The sequence below is a fragment of the Dermacentor silvarum genome, chromosome 3, assembly GCF_013339745.2.
Source record: "Dermacentor silvarum isolate Dsil-2018 chromosome 3, BIME_Dsil_1.4, whole genome shotgun sequence".
Lineage (NCBI taxonomy): Eukaryota > Metazoa > Arthropoda > Arachnida > Ixodida > Ixodidae > Dermacentor > Dermacentor silvarum.
Window position 1 is genome coordinate 185,953,904 of NC_051156.1, and position 25,108 is coordinate 185,979,011.

Here is a 25,108-nt window from a genome sequence, read left to right on the forward strand (position 1 = left end):
CTGATTGCGCATGTGCCCCAATTCAATCTATGGCCTCATCTGTCGAGCAAGAACACTATAGATGCCGAGATTACATAGTTTCTCATTGACAACGCTTAAATTTACCTTCCGTCTAGCAAAAGTAATCTTGATGCGGGATTCGGCACTTGTGATTCTTTCGTCAAATAACGCCCTCCTACTAAAAAAAATCTCTCCAGATTTTCGCGCGATGCGACCCGGAGCTTTCCGAGGCGTGACCCGTATATTTTTATCTCGTCGGGCGGAGATAAGCGTTACCGCCTTCCGAAGCTTATTATTGCGATAGCAATTATATGGACACTCCAACCGGATTTCTGCCGTCGCCGTCGCCGTCGCCGTGAGGTTCCCTATAGATAAAGTCTTCGCCGCGCGCCGTATGCCCGAGCGGAAGCGTGCGGGGACGCGCGCTATCACGGAGATCGAACGCACTCAATCTCCCACGTGCAAGCAAGGAAGCGGGAAGCCAGCGCCGGAGGGAGCCGGGGGGGGGGGGGGGGGGGCACCTCTACTCTGCCAACAACCGCGCTTGTCGCTCGCCCGCACCGTCTCTTATCTCCACACGGCTCTGACCTTTATGCGCCGTGCATTCGCCGCTCAGTTTCCGTTGAAGCGATAGACCGCACGTACCTTCGCCCTCTGCAGCGTATGCGCTTGCTGCCAGCGTTTTGACAGTCGTTGTCTGCAGTCATTCAGTGTGATCTATTCATGTTTGTTTGTGCGCGCTCACATCACGCTTGTTCATAATAGTCGGGCCACATTTTCTAACGCACGCTACACATGCAATGCTGCCCGGATATGCAGTGCAGTGCTACAGGTGTGTCCCTTCGCACGCGCTGCCCACGGGAAGCGCTTCTCATCAACACCACCGTTTCACACGCGCCTTCTCGTGGTCATCGAGTCTCTCTTCATGTCCGTCTACTTACGCCGCAGCACACCTGCTTACGTAATCAGCTCATGTTTACTACAATTCATATTGATACCAAAGCCGCTCACCTTACTTCGTATGACATTGCTGTGTTGCTATCGCATTCATTGCTTCGCCCTTAGGGCGAAACTGTGACATTTTTTTGCTTAGCTACTCCGCCGCCCCTTCCTTCCTTCCTTCCCCTTCTTTACTTCTTCCTGCTACCACTTCCCTTCCTCCGTGCACCCCTCTGTGCTGTAGTACATCGTCACGGACAGTAAAATAAACATGAAAAAAAAAAGAGAAATACAACGAATATACGAATGCAGCCCTGTGTGATGCAGGTACCGCAGCAATGAGTCAGCGCATTCGTAGTCCCGTTTTTCATTCGTCCACCTATGCGATCGCCTTGCGAGTGACGCTGGCTGAAACCAGGCATCACGGGATGATCAGTAGGTATAGCAAGCGCTCTGTCAACACTAAAGTATAGTGAAACCGAAAAACACGGCTCGTGTCGACGCATGCCTCTTTCTTAGTCTTCGGCTGTAAGCTGCGCTGAATTTTTTTTTTCAACCCGAGGTCCACTCCAACTGTTTATCCTATACACTCCGAATGAGACAAAACAGCCGGCGGCTCTCGCTTACTGTTTGACTGACACGAGCCTTCACTGAACTGCAACGCCGTTTGTGAGGCGGGGTATACATACATGTTCCTTTCACCCTTCGCCCGCGCACCACGCCGCAGCATTGCATGGTGTGCGCAGCACGTCGAATCACCGGAAGTAGCGGCCTCGGCGGTGGCTCTGCGATACGGTCTCCACGTCCCAGGGCTGTCGGATGTCGTTTCGCCGCCTATTAGGCGGCGCGTCGAACGGCCTCGCTTCCTTAACGCTTCACTGGCGACGCGAGCAGCTCGGGCTCAGCTGTGCCAGCATTTCCGATCAATGTGCTCAGTCGGACGGCGAGACGCCATTTATCGCGCGGGATTTTCGCCGAATATACACCCCCTCCTTTCCCTTCCCCCCGCTTTGGAGCTCCGACCTCGAGCGCGCGCGCGCTTTAGCGTTTTGCCGCGTCGTCAGTTTCTAACTAAGGCTCACTGTTTCGTCGCGGGTGCCAAGCCACGCCGCGTTATGTACGACCCGGAGATGCTGAAGATGAGGCGGCGAGGCGTGTTCTGACTTCGGGTGTGTCTCGCTTCCAGCGCGACATGCGACGACACCGGCGTGGAAGAAGGAAAGACCCCGAATCTCTGTGCAAGCGTCGAGGACGCCTTTTGTGTCGATGTCGGCGTGCGACGGTGTGCTAACAACGCTTGCCAGCTTTGCAGCGAGTGTCGTCTTCGTTTTGGGTCTGCAAGCGGTGCTTTTATTTTTTGTTTTCCTTCTTGAAGAGGACTGTGCAAGCAGCCGGGTGTTCATAGTGCGTGTGTTCACGTTTCTCATAACCCTTTCTTCTTCTCGAAATCCCGTTATCTCTTTCGACCAACGCAGGGTAGCCAACCGGAAACTGCTCTCGTTAACGCTCTTGTATATGCATTGCTTTATTGTCGTAACCTCAACTCGGCTTTGCTGTTTTAGGGCCGCCTGTCCTTTTGTACTCTGTGATTGCTGCTGCCGCAATTCGATTCGTGTATACATGGGGGCGCAAATACCTCCAAACGTAGTTTAGAAGTCGTGTTTCCGTTGTAAAGTCTACGAGACGTTTCGTTTCGTATCTGTCTCGAGAGGCGTAAAGAAACAGCTGGCGAAGTCTCGAGCGAGACTATAGGCTACTAATAATGTAGCGATTCTAGGGGAATTATATTCATTTTCGCGGTTCGTCAGCAGTCCGAGTGGCGCTCAAGTCAATGTTATCCCAGGAATCGGTCGTTCGTGAACGGTAGATTACAAGAAAGTAAAAGAGTGATACGAAAGGAATCCTACCATTACACCGGTTTATAGTACTGAAACCAAAAAAAAAAGAAAAAAAAACATACGGGTCTATTTACATTCCAGTGCCCAGCTGATCAAGGACGATGACCAGAAAGTATAGACGGAGCGGTAGATGAGGTTCCGGCCAACGTGACCGGATGCGATGTGTAATCGAGGCGTGCGTGCCCTGAACCTTTTGTCAGACACGTCTCGACGACATTTGTAGCGTTTGTGTATAACAACATTCATTACAAAGCTTCCACAATGACAGAACCACAAATGTGAGGGCCGCGCCCTGACTCAATTTCACCGAGAACTGCGTGTCATTGTGCCAAACGAAAGGGAAAAAAAAAAAAAAAAAACTAGAGAAGACGAAATAAGCTTTCAGAATAGTAACCCACTCATTATGAATAGTAATGTATCGCAAATGACATGCTTTTCAGTTGTTCTGGCTTCGCAACCAAAATTTCAAGGCTGATCAAACAAGCTCTTTATTGCCATTACCCTGAGGGTTTGTTGGAGAGCGGTCATTGGAAAGTTGTCGAGCACCAAGTCCAGTTATGCACTACTGTGCGGTGCTTAAGAGAAGTAAAAAAAGAAAAATAAATGACCAGCATTTGTCTCGCTCCAGTCACACTACGACTTGAGTTCTTATAAGTTAATTTGCCACGTGAGTCACCCATGAAAACCATCCCTTTATCGTTTGATTCTGGTTGGGCGCATTATTGCATCACAAGAAATCTAGTAAGACATTCCATTCAAAAAGTGCACAGACGTTTCACGGTTAAGTCTATAGATAGTCTATGGACAACCTGCGGAGTTATTATGGCCTTACCGTTTTGTCGACTAATCTCCATCTACATTCTGTAGACAGCACGCTAGGAGGACCATGAGACCCAGTTAAACAAATAGATCGTTAATGTATTTTGTGAACGGACAGTCCTGCGGAATGTATGTATCCAAAAGGACTATTATATAAGAAGGTAAAGTGTACCATGAGAAGTCTGCAAGCAATCTACAATTAGTACTAAGGTTATTTTCACGGGGGATTTGTTGGAACTCCTTCTTTCATCCGCCTAGCAGACGACAATTTATCATCATCTCCTCTGCGCGTCACGAGCTTCTGCCCGCGCGCTCAAGCGCATTTAAAACCACCACTGTGGGTGGTGTACTTTTTCAATCAATCCAGTGTGGGCAATCCCTCCTCGTGGGTACGAGCCATATTTTGAGGCAACAACAATTTGCCGTTAAGACGTGCAGCCTTTCTTGAACAAGACAGCGACGTACCCGGCGGACCCTGACGTTCACCACAGGTCTATTCCAGATCTTGTCTTAAGCTTGATAGCTGCTGTTAAGCGCCATGCGAAGGACCCAGCAACTGCTGCTGCTTCTATGCGTGTTCGTGGGCGGATTCGTCATCGGCATCAACTACAGGCTAAACACGAGCGTCGTCCGGGACTCTCCCGAGCAGCAGCAGCAGCGGCGGCGTCACTCATCGACAATTCAGCAAAGAAGAAGAGCGTCGCCCTACTTCACCGCGGACGGCGCCGAATGGATGGACGCGTGGGTGAAAGTGAGCGCCAACGTGTATCTCTACTCGGCCTACCTCGACCCACGGTTGGGCGCCAACGCGACTGTTGTGCGCGTCGTGGGACTCATGCGTCTCAATCCGACGCTGAAGGTCAACTGCTCCTGCCTGATCGACGACCGGCCCGAGAAGCCCGCCCAGCCTGTCGTTGCCGAAGTGGAGTTCCTTCAGGTTCGTTATGAGAAAAAAAAAATAGGGGGGGGGGGGGGGAACTTGAGGGTTAGGCTAACCTTTAAACTACCGTTTCTTTTTCCTGTTTTTTTTTTTCCTGTAAAATTGCGATCTGGCAATGTAGTTTGGCTAATGGTCTTGCAAGCTATTCCAGGTGTACAGCGTGAGAAGTAAGTTAAACGCAGTATAACGTGATACTATAGGCAGACATGTATTTTAATCATGAAGAGATTACATCGTTTTTTTTTCTTCCTTTTTTTGACCAGCGTGTATAAAAAAGTACAAACAACGTGGGTAACGGAAAATCATCGCGGTACATGAGGTTAGACTAAATGATGGGTTAGTCAAACGGTGTAACCATTATATAAAGAGCCCCGTGTATGTGCGTACAGCACTTGAATAAACGTGAGCTGTTACTTCAACGCCATGACGGTTTTTTTCTTCTTTTTCTTTTCTTGCGATAGCAATTATATGGACACTCCAGGCGCATTTCCGCCGTCGCCGTGGTGTTCCGTATAAAGTCAAAGAGTGATAACATCGTCCCTGCGCGCCGATTGCTGTATGTGCGATTGAAAGCGTACGAGGGTGAGCCAACGATGGCGGCTCAATCTCGCACGCACAAGGGAGCAAGACTGGGAGGAAGCGCGTAGTCTTCTGTCGCACGCAAGGCACCGGGAGGAGTGGACGGAGGGGGGGGGGGGGGGGGGGTCGTTCTACACCGTCGGCTGCTGCATATGGCGCGGCCGCGCGGAACCTATCTTGAAAGCTATCGCGATCATTACACAGCCTAGGTGCGCCAAGGGCTCACGTTGTTCGAGAGGCAGCACGAAGGTGAATTCGCTCGCTGCTGGGCCACGCTTCCTCACTCCAGCGTTTTGACAGCGAGTTTTCGCGATCATCGAGTGAGATGTGTTCATGTTTGCTTGTGCGTGCATGATACCATGCTTGTTAATTTCGCTTATAAGCGAATGTTTTCAAGTTTATATGGCCGATAAAGCTACTATCCTTACTTCGTATAGCTGTCTACTAATTTGCTATGGCAATCGATGCTTCGCCTGTAGGGCGAAACTGCGACTTTTTACAGCGAAAGCTGTATATGGCTAGGCGAAACGAAAAACCGTTCGTCCCATGTTTCTCTAAACGTCTCCATTGGCAGCGCCGTCAGTTACGTCGTTCTCTACGTCGCACCCAAGCACGCGCGCCATTGGCAGCGCCCTTAGTGACGTCGTTCTCTGCGTCGTACCTGTTCTGCCCGCAACGCCGGCTCCTCGGCTCGCGGTTGACGCATGCGTTCGATATCTCGAGTTAGTTCGGCGTCATGGTTAGCAGCGACCGCCCGCCATTGGCGCTTGCGTTCCACTAGAAACACAAACATGTAACCAATAATTGAGAAACGCTTCAATACAGCGTCGGGATTAACCCACTGCTGAACACCGGGGCTGCACGTTTCAGCTTCGCTGGTTAACGATCTGTACGGAGTGCTTGGGCGGTGTTTTTTTTTTTTAGTAGTAACGTGTGTTTTGCCACTGGTTTTGATATTAAACGAATGTCACCAAAGTCCTAATGAACCTGTTTCAGCGCGTAGAAATTTTAGTTCTTTCTAGCAAGGACTTATGGAGCTAGAAAGGCCATTTGTTTTTGCGCTTTAACTGGCCTTCAGCTGACCAATATGCTTTAATTTAGGCTTTAGTAAATACCTGCCCATTTGCACCCGCTGTATGTATTTTCGACGTTGTAGCTTAAGAACTGCAAGTATTTGAAGTTTGGTCACTGAATGGGTGGGGCTGTCAGTGTGTGCTGCCTGATATTTCACCACTCATACAAAGCAGCGTGATAAGCCTGCTGCGAAGTTGATGTGTCCAGCCTGGGGGGCTATTCTGTAAGAGTCCACCTAGTGGACTGTCCATTTCGGCTGTGGCGATTGGCTCCAGCGGCTTGAGCGAGGAGGAGACTGGCTGGCTCCTTCTCGATTGGCCGCTGGAGCCAATCGCCACAGTCGAAGTGGACAGTCTACTAGGTGGACTCTTACAGAATACTCCCCCCCCCCCTCCCAGTTCACGTTAAAATATTCACTTTCATGATTGCCGCGCTTCGTTTGGTGGTCAATGGCTTTGGAGTACTTCTTACACCTGGAAAAAGGACTGGCATTTAGTTTTATGTCATTTAATTACATTATTTCTTCAACAACTCGGAAGTGTTTGTAGGTATTTTTTTTCTATATGCACTTCACTAGGCAGCTGCCAGTGATTTGTGGTTATATATATAATTCGCATAAGAGAGAGCTTAGAGTAGATTAGATTAAATTAGATTAGATTAGATTATGAGGTTTTACGTGCCAGAACCACGATATGATTATGAGACGCGCCGCAGTGGGGGACTCCGGAATAATTTGGGCCACCTGGGGTTCTTTCACATGCACCTAAATCTAAGTACACGGGTGTTTTGGTATTTCGTGCCCATCGAAATGCGGCCGCCGTGGCCGAGATTCGATCCCACGACCTCGATCGTACTTAGCAGCCCAACACCATAGGGCATGTGAGAGAAGGTGCGCGCAATTTTCACGCTTGAAAACGGGAACACGAGCAACATTCAGTACGCCCGAGAGACGTGGCTTTTACTAAACGCGCGGGTTTCGGTAAGACACGCCCCTCTACGTTGTCCAGCGCTGTGCATAACGTGTTTGTCGCTCTTTTTCTTGCTCAGCATCTCGGCAGTCTCCAGCGTTTTAACTTTGTTTGTCATAACAAAGAATTGTGGATCAGTAAACAGTCAAATCGCTAGAGATTCCCGTGTCCAGGTTCAGGTCGAGAATGGCAGTCGCAGACAAAAAAAAAAAAAAAAAGAAGAAACAGAAAGCTTTTGTATCGTTACTGAAGTGCTCGTTCTTTTACGCGCACTGTTATTTCGTTTCGAGTCCTGCTGGCCTGCGGCACAGAGCTTCTTGCTGAGTCTAGATCGCCGTTCTGGTACCTACGTTCCACAGCTGTAACTGCTATTAGAATATTTTCGAATAAAGTTATTTGCGGTCAGTACACTGATTTGCTGATACCGGAGTGAAAGGCGCTTCTTTTTAAATTTGTTGGTAAGTACGAAAACATTTCAAAGCCCACATATATATAGCCATGAGACCCAAGAATTCAAATGTGGGTCGCTTAGAAGAGGGAAAACAGATGTTCGTCCTGCGCATGAGTCGCTGTTCCTCCGCAAAATTTTGTTACCCAATGTTGGTAAGGGAACAAACAGTGCTATAGGACGGGACGAAGTGAGTAGACAGACAAGGCTCTGAACTAACAACCACTGGTTTATTGCTGTCAAAGCAATATATACAAAGCACAGGTTCAGCGCAGAAGGCCAGAAAAACACGGTTTCTGTGTCGGGAAGGGAATAAAATCGTCACATCACGCGTGTCGTCAAGGCAGGTTATCATGTTTTAACAAGTAGTCTATCGAAACGGCCGTCAACTATGAACTGATCCTCTTTCAGGAGTCAGCTGCGCGAAAAATCTAAGATGTGGCCCGGTGCGCTTTTCGCACGCGACTTTCTTAAGGCGGTCTTCGGATAAAGAAGGACGCGAAGAACTTGTGAAGAAGTCAATTTTGCGGCTGCAGTCTCTCTAGTTCGGTCAGCTATGCTAAAAACACACACACAAAAGGGTGTTGGAGAAAAAAAAAGCAACAAAACGCGCATGCTCACCCAGCAGTGTGTGTGTGCCTTTTAGGTCGACCATAGTGGCGGTTTTCAAACTGTCATACCGGCAACGATTTTTTGCCGAACTGTCAGTTTTTTTGGTCGAGAGCACATTGTATCGGCGCATCTCGGAGCTCCTTTCTGTTCCAACTCAACTCTTCAGAGCGCCAAAGTAACTTATGAAGAGCTAGATGACAAATTGTTATCACTTACAAAAGGATTCTTAGAAAGATCTGGTGTTTTTCGGTTGATATTCGTTGCCTTCAATGAATATACCGTTCAGATGAAACGGAATATTGTGCACTATTCGTGCAAACGTTTCCACGTCATTCTATATTTCCCGGACTCGTAATTTAGCAATGTGCGTTAGCTAGAAGTGTGACTTCGCTTTCCGTAAATAGCACACTCGGAGAGCATAGAAGACGCTGAAAGTAAGTTAATGTTAATAATGGAAAACCCAGAACATTGTAATAGTTATTCCTAATAGATTTTACAATATAAAGTAAACACAAATAAGCGGAATGAACAAGCTGCCAGATGCCTCCGGTAAAGACAGAACTCTGCCCGGCTGCTCTTAAACCAGATGGGAGTACATAGAAACTACATATTTACAGGTAGGTTAACGAAGACGCATAGTCAATAATTTTCATTTTTCACCAACACCACTCAAGTTGTACAAAGTGGGCGCTAGTAAGCTCTCAACGGAAATATTCACTCGTGATGTCGAGTTTTGCAAAATGAACATAAATTGAGATAGGTAGCATATTTAATAAAGTTAAGTCATAAATAGCTTAAGGTAGCGTTAACCAGGGTTTCAATGCAACGTCTGGAGTAGAATGCTTGCGGCTGCTTCCTTTAATTTATGGGGTGTATATAAATACACCCCATGATTACGCACATGATAAATGTGCGTTAAATATAGCAGCATCGAAAAAAAGCATGGTAACTCTTCTATCTAGTGTTCTCCGCGCTTATAACATTGTCGTTACCGATACAATACAGGCGTTGCATACATGGCACTGAAGAACTACTCGCATGCGACAAATGCAGAGGGTACCCGGACACACAGCGTAGCACGTGGGATTGTTCGTAGAGTAAAGGTAAATAAAAGAAATCTTTCATACACACAAAATTTGACCACGAACCTTCGAGAAGCGGCTGTCCGATTCATCGACGAACAATATTATAGCGTTTATTAAACCCAATATTGCGGAGGCAGCCGACGACATACAGGGACCCGCACTCAAAAAGCCGAGGCAGTACGACATATTACAAGGCCAAGATATCATTACACCTTAGAACCCCCCGGACAACAAGCCGAACTTGAGAAAAATTCTTCTTGGACTTGTCAGTTTTACAACTATAATTCTAAGCCGTCACTTCGTACGCGCTCAGAAATAGCGTTCTGTAGACCTGCTTCCTGACCAGCGATTTCCGTGTTTCAGGACCACCACAACGCCAAGTACGACGGCGTCTTCATCATCTGCCCTTACCACGCGTCGAACGACTCCGAGACGCCACGGACTGTGCGGGTGACCGTCACCGGAGCCGAGGTCGGAACGTCTTCGAGGATCCCGGTCCACTACAGGGCACGCTCTCCCGGCGCTCAAGAACTGGACTCCCTCGCGCTCTGCGTTCGGCCTTTCTACGGTGGAGTGCCCAAGGCGCACGACCTGATGCACTTCCTGGCATACTACTCACTCCACGGCGTCCAGAGGTTCACCTTCTACGCTTACACTTCCGACTACGACGTGAACAAGTACCTGCGGAAACACCGAGACCGCTTGAAAATCGACTTCCTCGCCTGGTCTCTACCGGCTGCCAAGAAGGCTTGGGCCCTGGCTCAGGGCTCCTTCACGCAGGACTGCCTGTACCGGCACGCGAATGCTTCGCGGCGGGTTCTGATCGTAGACCTGGACGAGTTCGTGTTTCCGCTTCCCGGCCGTGGCAAGCCCCGTACCATAGCCGAACTCGTGGCCAAGTTTCCGGCGTCCAAGACGTGCCTCGTAGTGCGCAACGTATTCTGGATGCGGGCGGCCTCCAGGATAGATCGGCCTTTCATCTTCGCGAGCCTGAACCGCAGTCGCCACGTTTGGCCAATGGGCATCAGAAGCAAGTACTTCGCGGATCCCCTGGGCGTTCTGGAAGGAGGGATACACTTCTGCAGGCGCTTCCTGCCCGGCGTCCGAGCCAACGACAAGCAGGATTGGGTGCGCCAGGCGCTCCTGTACCATTACCGCAACTTGCCGAGCGGAAAATACGCTAGGGACACGAGCATGCTGGTTTGGAGGGAGCCAGTGATGGCTTCGCCATTGATACCGAAGCCAGACATTTGGAGCCGCGTTGCGTTCAAAGTGCGCGACTTCATGTGGAACAGTTTCGACGTGGTGCTGAAACTTGTTTAGCGAAACCAAAGGTGTCCATAGGACTTTATCGCGAGATGTCGAAGGCGCACTCGAGCAGTGGCCTCACTGCCAAGCCAGACTCATCGTGGTGGTCATGGTTCCTATACTGAAATCCATGAACACTCAGTACCTATGAGTTGCAAGTCTCGGATTTCGAGAGCACGTGACAGAATGGTTAGTATATAAATTTGCCGCGTTCATTAAATTACGGAATTTGGCGCAACCGAATCGTTTGTGTGGGGAAAAAAAGTAACAGCAAGTGAATGTCGTACTTCGTTGTGATTGCATGAAATGTGTTGCCCTTCATAACAAGCAGACGGACCATGTAAGGCGATGCTCCCCCCCCATGAAAAAAACAGACAAAAAAGAAAAACTCAACACGCCGGCTCTTTGCTCGACGGCATCGCCCCTTTCACAGCGCTCATTGGAACGACCAATAAATAAATACAACGAGAGTGTATAGATTGTTGACAGACAGCTTGTAATATCTGATGCGAGCTTAAGTGATGTTGTACCTTTGAGAGACACTTTCCAGCTTGAAGCGTTTATGGGACGTGGCATAGCATGCGCTTCCTTCGCTGCTGCGTCGTCATAGTCGAGTGTTTACACTTGGCTCGAACAACCTCCGTTCGCCTAAATCCCTCGCCCGGATTCGTTTGCACACGTGGGCCTGGCCGTGGGCAAGGCGTTGTGTACTCAGCGATGCGCAGCTTCTAGCTGAAAGCCCGCAATCACGGAAATGTCACTGCAACCTGCTGCGTCAGCGTGTAACGGATTTCCTCGACGTGTGTGTACGTTTGTGGTGCGTTGAGACCAAAACATCCGGTTGACAGATCATTCGCAGGACAGGCTGTGTGCTGTTGCGCAACGTGCACGAGCACTTTGGCTTCCTTTCGTGTTGCGTCGTCATATAAAAGCAAAATCTAAGCCCAAAATGTTAAAGCCCGAAGGCTATCCACTGTGAACAACGCCAAAGTTCATTTAAACATCAGGATGGGGGGACACAACTGCTACACTTCTTTTCCGACTCAGAAGAAAAATATGTGAATCCAGAGTTAAGTACAATATTTTATACACATAATTATCAACAGACGTTTGCACTAATGACAGGAGCTGGCTGTTTCCTTCAACGTAAAATATAGTCATAATAATGAAAAAGAAAAATCTGCAAAAGGAAAACGGCAGCTTAATAAAAAGAAATGTCGCGCGGCAAAGATTTGCACGAAGTTATTACGACTCTCACCATAACGAAACGGCACGTCCACATTACTGCCTGTATAATATACAGTGCGTAAATCTTTGCACTGCAACATTTTAAAAATAAGTTTTCCTACCAACCAGCCCGACGCCAAGCTGTTTTAAGGCGGCTGTGAACAGACTAAAATTCTCGAAAATATACTAAAGGCCACGCGAATATTCATTTACGAAACAAAAGGAATTTGTGACCTTGAGGACACTCGCAATAAAAAGAGGAAGAACGCTGTCGCCATTTCAATTAGAGACCTCATGAAACTGTCGTTCAACAAATTCATTAAGTTTTTTTTAATATCAACACTTTGGTCACGCCAGCATATTATTCGTGTAGATTTCAGGCTCCAGGTAGAGGTGGGGAAAGGAGGGTGGGGGGTGGACCTACTACGGCGGTGGATACGCATGACACGGCCGAGCGCGGCCGCGCGGGCCCCATCTTGCAAGCGATCTGCGATGGGTACAGAGTCTAGTTGTAGCGAGGGCTGATAGCTTCGTCTGCGCTGTGTTGTCGGCACTTCGTTCGCCTTTAAGCGAGATGCAGCACGAAGGTCAATTCGTTCACTGCTGCTGCCGCTCTTCCTCACGCCAGCGTTTCGACAGCGAATGTCCGCGGTCATCGAGTGAGATATGTGTTCATGTTTGCCTGTGCACACGTGCCACCATGCTTGTTAATTCGGTTAGTAAGCGAATGTTTACAAGTTTATGCCACCGATAAAAGTACTAGCCTTACTTGGTATAACGGTCTAATAATTTGCTATCACAATCGATGCTTCACCTTTCGGGCGAAACGGCGATTCTTTAGAGCGAGATGCAGGGCCGAGATCGCAGTTGCATACAGCTCTGATGTAGCATGAACGTGCGTAGCCTTATCACGGTGTCTTCCTTTGCGTTATCTTACTAGCGATAGTGACTAATTGAGCCTCTTTAACACTCTATGGGGACACTGTGCGCAGCTTGCGGCTTCACATACAGTGCGTTATCGTATTTATCGCAAAAAAAAATCGGACTACGTCAGCACGGCTTGTGCGTTTCTTCGATAGACGTTATATGTTTATTATCGTTTAGCTGCGGGGCACCCCGCTCGAGGTGCTTGTCGTCTACTAGAGAGTTACCAGCACTCTGTTGAATAAATAATTAAGCAAATAAATGCATGGTGCTAGCCTTACGGATTTGCCAGCATTCTTTTATTATTATTTTTTTTTGCTGACATTACCATCCGTGTTTAACAAATCGAGCTCAATTCAGACTTTGTTCCAGTTGGCCTTTAAGTATTAGGATAGCAAATTGAGAGAGTCGGTTGGACGTAGCGCGAGGACCCAGCTGGCTGTAAGCATAGCCGGCGAATTGGATCAAACCGGGATCACGGCGCGGTAAGTACCACGCGCACACGCAAGCACTCGCGCACGCAAATGCACGCACACACACGCGCTCCTACGCGCGATCCGAGAAACGCAAACGCACTTTGATCTCCCTAAAAGGCTTGGTCCAGGAGCGTCCGCATTCACGATAACAACGAACACCGAACACAATACAGGGAGAGTGCTTTCCTCGGGGTGTTGCAGCAACGCCACCTACGGACGGTCTCTGCAATGCAAAGACATAGACTCTGCAAGGAAGCGCACTGCAGCCCTGTTGCAAAACTGCAAAGCATTCTTATCTGCTCTCCGAGCAGAGCAGACGCATTTATCGCAGGGGAAAGTTTTGCAAGGAGAGAAACAGACATTCCGGTTCCTGTATGTATAGTATATGAAAGGATTGTCTGGTGCGTTGGCCTGAGACGGCGGGAGTTTGCAAATCGCGCAGAAGCAAAAAATCGTTGAGGTCTCGCGTTGCTGTAGCGGCTGGCTACTATAAGGACAATTTAGGGGACATTTACAGAGCTCGAAGCTGTCTCGGGCGGAAATCATTAAAAGAAGCGCGTGTCAGATGAAAAATATCGCGTGAAAGCATTGATCTCTTCTGTACCAGCTTTAATGGGATTGTTGTCATTCTTTCTTTCTTTCTTTCTTTCTTGCCTTTTCTTTTTTTGTTGGTTTGTGTGTACATCCGTTACGGTAGGAAGTTTTGTTGAGCAGTCTGGAACGAATAGCAATGAATTTCTGGTTGACTTCTGGAGCTTCCGCCACAATCTCCTGAGGTGTCATCTCGGAATATAGATAATAAACATAACTCCAAAGGTGTGTCCGGCCATCTGCCACCTGATTGATTGCAAATATCTGATTCGTTGCAACCACCATTGCAATGAATTTATTTATTTATTAACACGAAAGTGTTTTATGCCGGGGTCCACCAAGACTTCACTGACGTATTTCCGTCACGGAAATACGTCAGCTTACAATGTACACGAACATAATACAAAGAAAGAAACCAGAAGAAAAAGTTCCACAAACATGGAAAATTTGGAAATCGAACCCACGACCTCTCGGGTCCGCGACGATAGATCGCCGAGCGTTTAACCCATTGCGCCACAAACGCATTTGCAGAGAGCTACACAGACGCGCCTTATATATCTAACACTCCTCCGTGTACCCGCGCTCTTGCTCGGGGCGGTGCCGCCGCCTACGAGCAGAAAAGAGAAGTACTGCATTATGACACTAACACGCACCGACAGTGAACGCTTCGGTGGTCTCAGCACTACGACGCCTCGATGCCAGCATTCGAAGGGACGCTGGCATCAAGAAGCACTACCAACGTGCTTGACTAGGTGGCGTTCACCGTACTCAGCACAGCGGAGCGTGGCCTCCGCAATTAGCTCTGAAAATGTTTCTGAAGTTGATCGCGGAGGCTGCAATTACGACGCGCTGTACGCGCTGATTTGACTCGGTGACGATTCAGTTACGTGCTTTGTCTTGCGCGTTGTATTAGTGTGTCAGTTACGTGCTTCGTCTTTCGCGTTGTGCTAGCGTGTGCAGCGTAGTGCAGCTTCCATATGCACGACGGTTGCTCATGGTCATCGAAGTGGGTAGTCGTGATGGAGGAGACGTGCCACCAGGCGTCAGCGTGGGTGCATCAACGCCTAAGGGCGCTTTAGCCACAAAACACCAATAGACATTATATATCAATGTGCAATAAACATTACACTACTTCTGTGAAGACTCGTTTCACTTTCGTGTTCTATACCGATTCCTATATAAGAGAGATCAACCACATTTTTTATTTATTTATTTATTTATTTATTTATTTATTTATTTATTTATTTATTTATTTATTTATTTATTTATTTATTTATTTATTATCGTATTGAAAATCGTGGCAGCAAACGTATCGCTGGCGTCTACACAACGTGAAATCCCCCTTCCCGGTAAACACGCCTATGCTCGTATTGTACTAACATCGGCATTTCGCTGGAGATCCGCGGACTACATTTGTCGGTGCTATCTAAGTAAATCATCGCAACAACCTTTGTTTTGTTTTTGTTTTTAACTGCAAGACAGCTGATTTATTTTTGCTCTATACTACTCGTCCTTTGCGGTGCATGTCCATGACGTCGTGCATAGACATCTTGTAAATAGCCGAAGCACATTCATCATAAAACACACGATCATCATCATTAGTCTGTAGTTTACAAATGCACGCGCAGCGGGAAGAGGACTTTTGCAGTGATCTCCAGTTGCCCTGGTTTCGCGTCAGCCTGCAGCACACGCTTTAGGGAACAAAGTCACAAAACACTGTGTGCACGTGAATGCGTCTATAGTGTTCTGCATTCACTGTCTGCGTCCTGCATTTACGTACACGCTGTATACGGGCTGTCGTCCCAACATCCTGTACCAATCGTACCCAAGACGCAGCTGTCTCAGGGACATTGCTTTGTACAGGCTTCCCGTCTTGGCTGGGTCACATTTTCCGTCGTCAGGCCAATCTAAGCAGCGATGGAAGGAAAATAATAAAGATTATTTCGTTTCCTTTGTTTACTCGTTCGTTCTCCTTTAGTATGCAGCCCGCCAACGGCGAGAAAAGAGAAGGACCAGGGCAAAACGAAACGCAACGACGAAACACAATCCTAACCTCGTCGTTCTTGTTGTCGTTTTATTTATTATTATCATTTTTTTTCTATCGTACACAGCCACGGGAGAGAAAGAAGGTGAAGAAGAGAAAGCCAACGTTGCAGCACAACCGGGAAAATCCAACCGACGTCTCTCATTACGAGGACGCTCACAATCGTGTTTCGGATCGAGGCCGCTCACTGGCTCACGGAGCGTATGGAGACGAGACGCAAGGCCGGAGGCTTGTCGTCGGAGCCAGCTATAGGCCAGGCACACGGGCAAGCAAGCAAAGTCACCCGCCTCACAATGCTAGGACGAGGCCCGCGCGGATTCGATATACCGCGCTGTCGGGAGTCCAAACAGCACAGTCAAGCCAAGCCAAGCACGACGGGGCGATGCCGCGCTGTGGCCTCGCTACGAGTACTATATCCCATGCGCTCACGCGCACGCACTCCTCCATTGTGTAGCGTTTATGCGTTCGGCTCAGGTATACACGGCCCGATGGACGTGCCTTCTTCGTCAGCGGACGCCACGGGAAGACGTAAAGAAGAATCGCATTTCGTCCCTTCCACCCTCCCCTTGTACGAGTATGTTTTTCTTGCTCTCCTTTCCTCTTGAAAAAGGAAACCATAGCTTTTTCGTACGTCGTGCCCTCTTCGCCTCTTTGATTTATCTGCTTGTTTGATTTGTGTTGCCGTGTGGGCAGCTTTGGGGAGAAAAACTAGAGCGGACGTCGGAAAACCTGCGACAAAAACCTCCTGTTGAGACATCCTTTTTGGTCCTGGTTTTGTCGCCTTTTTTTTTTTTTTTTTGTCCCTGACAAAAGTGAGGAGACCTGATTCGTTGTCTCAAGAGAGTCGCCTTCTTCTGGAACAACCGACGAAACGCGATAAGAAAAATAAAGAAGAAATATTGGACCGCAATCTTTGCAATACCTTTGCGTAACGCTTTATTGTTCTAAATCTCCATGAAATGAGTTTTTCTGAACGCAGTAAGCCACCAAGTTTCGACGCACATGATAATCATAACAAATTTTGTTGTATATGCAACTAAATATTTTGTTGAAAATGGTGAATTTGCAAAGTCACAAAGCCGCTTGAAGCCACAAGGAGGAAGTTTAGGCATATCCATACGCTTCCCATCATTCACGTGCTAGCTGAACAGTCATATACTTGTAGCTCCATACACACAAGTGTCCGAGTCGCCCGCCAGAGACAGTAAACTTTATTATCAAATCCATTTGCGGAGAAACTAACAATACATAAGACCAATCGATTTCGAGTGCCCCAGAGCACTCTGGTGGTGCGGTTCACATTCGTATGGTAGAAATCGAGCGCTCGGAACATGGTCCAGGTTCACTGAGAGTGCCGCGCTCGAGCTCAGAACACTCGGATGCGCCCTCACCTCTGATCTGGGAGCGCGAGTGAGATCCGGAAGAATTACGATCACGTGATTTCATTCCACTGCTCAAGGAATAGCTGAACGTTCGGTTCGGGCCGGTTTTCGAACCCTAGCTCCTATATCTTGAGAGGGATGTGCATCTCTGAAAACCGAGACAGGGCGTTGTGGGGAACCAGTCGAACGACATATACCATCGGTGCTTCAAGACCATAGTTGTCAGTCCCCGCTGCGCCTAATAACAATATTCCTACCGAAAGCCTTAACGATGGCGCTGGCGTATATAGTGCAACTTGCCGTGAAATCGATCAGTCGCTGTTCCTACGCGACGCTAAGCTACGTAGTGCTGCACGAACTCTGGCGAGACAGAGCGTGTGTATTCCTGCCTTTCCTGCTGTTCCGACTTCTCCCAAAGCCCCCTGCGAGCCTGCCGCTTCTCTCTGAAGAGATATCGTTATTGCTGCTTCAAACCGACTTGCCTGCATATCTGGGCTCCACACTCACATCCCCGAAACATTCTCTTCCCCTGTTTGTTCGTTTATTTTTCATAGCTCTCCGGGGCGCCTGCTGGCGCTGACGGACTAAATCTCAACGGTTGGTTCATACTACATCGAAATAGACGGGACGGTTCCGCTCGAACTGGCAAGCTATGACAGAACGGAGATGAACGCGGGGGAAGAGAGAGAAAGAAAAAAAAAAGAAAGAAAAGGGTGGGACTGTCTACTGAGCCGTGCGCAGGGTAGCAAGCTTGCGGCTTTGGGACTCGGAGAGAGACAGCTTCGATTTCGCAAAACCGCGGCGCGCTGTATATAGCTGGGAGATGAGTAGGAAAGCCTTCGTCTGGAATGCGACTTCGTCTTCTTTTGTGCCAGTTCGGTTATCTATGAGCGCATGCGAACGCAGTTTGCCATCCTTTCTTCCGAGCTACGGTCTTTTAATTTCATTTTGTTGAATGGGCAAGGCCGCTGTTACTCTCAACTGGCTGTTCCCGGTCTTTACATTGCACGCTATGGGAGAACGCGAGAAAGAAAATGGCAGGAACACTGACGAGACCGTTGAAGAGGATATCAAGACACTGCTTTTTATTTCTTTTAAATTGCCCTTGTTATATTTTGCACAAAAAAAAATAATCGAAAACGTTGCGCGAGCAATAGGACAGCGCCTCACGGCTTAAAGAGAATAATGCCACGCACAAGCCGCACGTACGAAGATCAAGCGAAGATAAACATTCGAACTTTTCGTTTCCTGCTATATGTCCGCGTACGTAGTTTGTCTCCACGCTGCTTCAAGCTTACGCTTCGTTACTCACTCTGACAGTAATACACGGGGTGCCTCTGAGCAAGGTTTCTACAACAGAGTGCCGCCTGGGCAAGAGAAATGTTCCCATTCGTTGCTATGCACCTTTACAAAAGTGGTTATAACATCTACTGACTTTCTTATGAGTTTTTCTTAACTTTATCAGACCTTACGTTGAGATGCAACCCAGAATACCGTTCAATATTTTTTTTTTCAATGGTGTGCCGTTTCGTGGACAACAGGAAGCGACAAGAGCGGGTCAAAGAAAGCCGACTAAGGATGCACGTGGGGCCTGTTGGTGCGTCTTATTAAATGCCATGGGTGTAGCGTAAACCTATAAGACGGGACGAATAGGCGCTGTTTGTGTTTCTGTGCCTCTTCGTCCCGTCCTATATGCGCTACACCAATGGCATCAAAGAAAGCTTCGTGTCAAAAAAATAATAATAAAAGAGGGAGAGAGAGAGAGAGAGAGAAAGAAGGGGTAAAGGGTGATAAAATAGGTGAAAACAAAGTTGCAACCTTGTAAACAGTGAAGTGGGGCCCTACGATTGGCGAACTACGAGAAAAGTGGGTCACGATGTCTGAGGTGCTTCCTCTTGCGCGCATATCAGCCCTAGTAACAGTTGCATGCAATATCATCTCTGTTCAGAAAACGGAAGCTTTGTAGATAAACAATAAGGGCTGCCAATGCACGTTTTGGTAATTATTTCTTCGCACGCGTGAGACCGACAGGTGTGACAATTTTTTTAATTAAAAAAACGCACTCTTCTATACGGTACTGATCTGATCTTCCTTCGCTGCGTCGCGTTCATCTCCAAGAAGGGCAGATGAGTGCGTATGTTTCAGAGAGCATGGTACCTAACGCGTGAAGTGTGGAAAAAAAAGGAACATTCAAAGAAATGGCAAATTTAAACATGAAGTCTTCAATTCAGTCGTCACACAGCGGACATTCCTTTTCAGCGATTCTTACGTTCTCTTTAGAGTAAAAGCTAGCTCTGTTTTTTTTTAATTTTTTAGCTAGTGGCCTCCATAAAAATGATGTCAACCGATGCTGCGTATGTTCTGTAAGATGGCTTGCGAAGCTCCTCGAGTTTAATATGGACAGGATGGCATAGAATAGACGGATGTCCATGAATGAGGCCGAAAGAGAAGTGGCTTCTTCTATTCCACTAATGCATCGCAGGCAGATAGGATGGATAGAGTGGGTAAGGTGAGGCAAGGAAAATCATGGTAATCTGCTCCCGCAAGTAACGTAATGGCTATACAGAGTCCCTTTTCGCATATGCTAAAAGCAAAGCTGAAACAGTCGCCTTTTCGCAATCACGGTTTCCGCTCACGTCTTGCAGGGCTTCGTCCTAGCATAAAGGTTCCCCCTCTTGCTTTAGTTCTCAAGCGAATTCCTCTATTTCAACTTTTCTTCGTAGGCGTCTCAAAGCATTCGATTTCAGCAAATAAGCGAGACACCGAATATATTTTTCTTCCCCTCCGAGTAACGCACATCGCAAACACCTTGCCCGAAGTTCCTCAACATTCCGCGTAGACTTCGACCAACGACATCGCCAAGGGCCAAACTCGTCCTGCGCTCGCGTTCAATTTGACCTAACAAGCAGCCAAGAATATCCGCTGGAGTTGTTTTCACAATACATGCAGAGAAAGATAAAGGCAAGAGTCCGAAGCAAAGGCTTGCAGACTACCAAACGGATTCTTTGACGCACTGGTTGCACCCGGGGAGTTGTCCAGAAAACGACCCGGACCCTTCTAAATCAAGGTTGGCAAACACGAGGAGTTCGTGCCAAGAGGAGGTCTGCTTTGTGCGTCTCCTGATTGAGGTGCGTAACTCGTGATGACTTTGCAGAATGGTCATCCTAGAATGTTATTTTTTTTTCTTCTATCTCAGTTGTCGTTTGACTGCGGCCGATCCCTTTGAGGTTCACTTTTCTGCGCAGCCGCACTTGCGAGTCCTCATGGCAAGAGAATTTCTGCTGAGCACCTTCCGTTCTACGAGTTTTTTTTTTTTATTCTTTTGCCAAGATGTTATGTTTTTCAACAGCCGCGGGTGTTATGCTTCTCGGACACCATCCCAAGTTGTGTGTGTGCCCTGTAAACATTGACAGCGACTTGGCCGAAATCAGCGTCAGTCGAGAACAGGACAATTGACACCCACGTAAGATAAAAAATGAGAAAGAAATTGGAGAAAAAAAAATCTGCTATATCCGCAACGAAAAGACCGAAGGCGGAGGAAGGACATGAGAACGCGCTTTTTCGTTCCTACATTTTCTGTCTTTTCGTTGCGCTATAAACGTTTTCGGGATGAATCTAATACAACTAGCCCGTATATTCATCTTGCTAAGCCTGGACGAGTTTATCGCAAATAAATTTCCGCAGTTGAAGATTTTTTCCTCTTCCGGGCATGTAACACGGAACTACACGAAGCTATTCAATTAAATCAGTCGAGAAACTCTGCGCAGTTCTCAGGTTTCAAAACACGGTTGCCGCGTAGGAAGTCTGCTGACTGTCGCGCCACCTATAGACAAGAAAACTTACTAGAGTACGCTATTTTTTTTTTTTTTTTTGCTAAACAAGAATCGCTATAGGTCTCGGCACGCAGACTGTTGCACGATCGAGAAAGGCGGCTGGGGAGGCCTACGCCCTACCTGCGCATGGGTAGGAGGCACGGCAACAGGCTGCACTGCCTGCGCATACGTACGTAAGATACGCGGCGACAGGCTGCGCTGCCTGCGCATACGTAATAGAGAGCCTACATACAGCGCTTGCATTTAGGCTCTCTAATACGTAAGAGGCGCGGTGACAGGCTGCACTGTCTGCGTATAGGGAAGAGGCGATGCCACAGGTGGCTGGTCCTGTCGTCTGCGTTGAAGGCAGATGACAGGACGGCTCCTGAGTAAAGGGGACCAAGGAAAGTTGACGGGCAACCTCCTCGCGCACGAAGTCCTGAATCCTCTGAAGCAGTGGAGAGTGGTCGGAAACGGCAACCAGACTCGCTAGCGAGTCGGCGGTCGACAGAGGCCGCCGAGTCAGGGTGCGTTGCTTCTTCAACTCTTCGTAGTTCTGGCATAACGTGACTACTTCAGAAACGGTGCGCGGATTCCTGGCCAAAAAGCATCTGGAATGCACCGTCATCGATGCCTTTGAGGATGTGCTGAACTTTATCAGCTTCGAGCATGGCGGTGTTGACACGTTTACAAAGGTCGACGACTTCTTCAATGTAGCTAGTGAAATTTTCACCAGTCTGCTGTGCACGGGCTCGCAAGCGCTGTTCAGCGCGTAGTTTGCGGACATCAGGTCGACCAAACACTTGAGTGAAAGACGTCTTGAAAGTTGACCATGTCGGGATGTCGACTTCGTGGTTATGGAACCAGAGTTGGGCAACCCAGAGAGATAAAATAGGACGTTGGTCAACTTCGTGACATCCTCCCACCTGTTATGCGCGCTCACCCGTTCATACGACGTAAACCAGTCCTCCACGTCCGTTTCATCTTTACCGCTGAAGACCTTCGGACCACGTTGCCGAGGCCCGAGGAACCCCGGTGCAGATGACGGGCTGGGACGCAGGCGCTGGCGGGTCTGTGTTGTCGGTCATGATGGGCGGAAGCGTTCGGGTTCGAAGCTCCAGGGTGCAAGCGGCGGGGGAATTCCAGCAACCTCCACCAATTGAGAAGAGGTTTATTGGCGGTGTCCGTCAAGGGCGCTACGAGTTCCAAGAACGGCGAGGCAGCGTGGAGCGCCATCTCCGAAGACACCAGCGACCAACAGCGCGAGCAGAGCAGGCCGAGCGTTGGCGATGCCGCTGGACAGAGGCGCGTCCTCTTCTTCACACAGCCAAATAAACAGCACTTTCAATTACCAAACTTTTTTTTTCATCAAATCAGCCAGTGACAAATCGCACAGGATAGACAAGAACAATTTTCATATTACAACTAACTAATGGCGAATCAGTCATTTTACACCCCTGCAGAAAGGCACATGCGTGCATGCCTCGAATTTCCTGCAAAGTTTTTGAAATGGTATAATTACGGAAGTCTGGACACTGCCGACGGTCCTGGGAGCAGTCGCTTACCAAGCGAGCTAACCAGAATATAAGCACTTGGCAGAACGAGCATTGTGATTAAAATATTCGAAGCGCTGAAACATTGATCATCATCAGCAACAACAACGACAAAAAGAGAACAACCGTCACTTTTTATTGCAACGCTACGAGAAGGGGTGCCTTTGTTATCTACAGGGTGTTTCAGCGAACAATTTCAAAATTTATTTAAGGTTGCGTGTGGCAGATAGCCCAATTCTAGTTAATGAGCTGGTCTACTTAAAGAGGCGGACATTATTTGCACAAAAAATTGAAATGCATAATCGACTAACTGGAACACCAATGCATTTCTCCGATAAGTTCGGGAATTAATATCTCGAAACTGGTGTCATCCCGAGAATTCGTACCAAGTGGATTCGCCTTGCGAACTCTATGGCTACAATTTGTAAATTGCAATATGGGCAATCAGGTAACTAGTTAAAAACTTAATTAGTGAATTTTTGTTAATTATTCGAATATGCATTTCAATTTCTTGTTGCAAGTAATGTCCGCCTCTTCGAATAGACCAGCTCATGAACTAGATTTGTGCTATCTGCCACAGGCAACCTTTAAGAATTTTTGAAAGTGTTCGCTGAAACACCCTGTATATGTAAATTACTTTTCGTATGCATGCCACTGTGTGACACAGCATACCGCGAAACAGACACGAGTTGCCAGAGTGATGCCGAAGTTGTTAACGATGCATCACATCAGCTTTCCCCTGTTGCACAAACTCAGTTCAGGAGGCCTGATGACAAAATGAAAGATAGATAGAGAAAGAGAAATTTTATATCAGAGCTGGAGCGGTTATCCTGGTGAGATTCCTGACATGTTGCTGATTAGGATGAATTAAGAAACAAAAAAAAATATTATGCAGTAACAAATAATTGCAAAAGCATTTTTTTAACTAGATGTGTGTTTGGCATCATGGGTGATGCCCGCTACTCCCTCTCATTTTGACAAGCAATATATATTAAAAATGTGCTGGCTCACACAAAAGAATCGAGTAAGAAAGACGAAGGCAGGAGATAATAAAGACACGCCGGCTAAAAAAAAACACAAACGAGATATAATATCAACATAAAAAAGAAAAATAAGGTGTCCGAAAGCGCTAAACCACACTTAACAATTATTCATGTAAGAAAAAAGAAGAGCTTAGAAAAATGAAGATACACTCTCCATCAAAAGTAATAGAACAACGGAATAAGTCTTCGTGGACTTGATGAGGAACCATCGCTTAAAACAACGTTTGTTGCTCGTAAAGCTAAAGCACCGTTGCCCCCTTGTTCGAGAACATATCGCAGTTGAAAGTGCGCAGGTCGATGGAGGTTTAACGAACTCTCTATGTGATTTCTTGAAATTACTAAACCCTCTATTAATACCCACACAGGCGGAAAAACGCAGACTCATGCCTTATATCGCTATTAGCAGAAATAAGTGCTGTGGATATTCCTGACCTCATGTATCCTCACGAGCCAGAAGTATTAAAGGAGCCGCGAAGTGATCAAATGCCTACAGAACGAAACAATTATATCTTACCAGCGCACTGATGAGACCAGGAAAAAAAATGCTAGTCAATTCGTTGGGAAATCTTTATTTCTGCGTCTATGAATAACCGTCGAATCTGACCAGTCATCATCTTAACCAGCGATCAGCAGAAGCGATAAGCCACACACCGCACTCATTTTATTTACTGTCTTCTCAACAGTGGCGCGTCCACGTGAACTTCCCAGCTTTTTTAGCTGCTGGACCCGCATGCAGGCGGGTCAGACGTGCGACCCGTTCAAATCGACCCACAGAAAGCACAATACGCACCGACGTGGCGGCATTCCTACAGCATAAAATCGACTGGTATACGATGGAGCCACACAGCCTGAGATTTTATGCAAACCTGTTCAGACCATTCACTTCGCATTTTCCTTCATTTCTTTTCTTTTTTTCGTGGCACTCCAGATGCGGCGATCGCATTGACCTCGGCGTCTATCGCCCCCTGTCTCTCGTTCTCTCTTCCTGTCCGATTTTTGTGAAATACTTTCTATGTTTTGCGCTCGATCTTTCCGCCTATATAGAAGTAAGACGAGAAAATGGAGAGATCTGTAGAAATGCAGGCCACGAAGCATTCAGTTGCTGGGTCGGATTCGGTTGCACGTTTCCTCGGCCCGTGGCTTTAACTTTCGCAAACTTCGCCTTGGCCTGGGCGCACCTCTACTCTAGAGACCGATTGAAAGAGAAGGAGGGAGAAATATAAAACGGAAAGCGTCGCAGCTGCTGAAAGCGGTATAAGTTCGTCCGGATGAGAAGCGGCGGTGTACTTGAAAAATCGAAAAGCGTGGATTCGAGTGCACGAACCCAACGCCCCCTTTGGAAGCAATATGTATATATATATATATATATATATATATATAGAGAGA

The 25,108-nt window shown here is 47.6% G+C and overlaps 2 protein-coding genes across 2 annotated transcripts in view; both read left to right on the forward strand.

Annotated features, from left to right (window-relative positions):
• The window catches only part of LOC119444147 (diamine acetyltransferase 1), a 478,089-nt gene that overhangs the window by 160,196 nt on the left and 292,785 nt on the right, over window positions 1–25,108 (forward strand). The gene's annotated exons all lie outside the window — the stretch shown is intronic.
• On the forward strand, window positions 1,953–10,990 carry LOC119446246 (beta-1,4-galactosyltransferase galt-1). Its single transcript, XM_037710628.2, has 2 exons — window positions 1,953–4,593; window positions 9,726–10,990. Exons 1-2 carry the CDS (start codon window positions 4,195–4,197, stop codon window positions 10,683–10,685), a joined length of 1,359 nt encoding a protein of 452 aa, XP_037566556.1. The 5' UTR covers window positions 1,953–4,194; the 3' UTR covers window positions 10,686–10,990.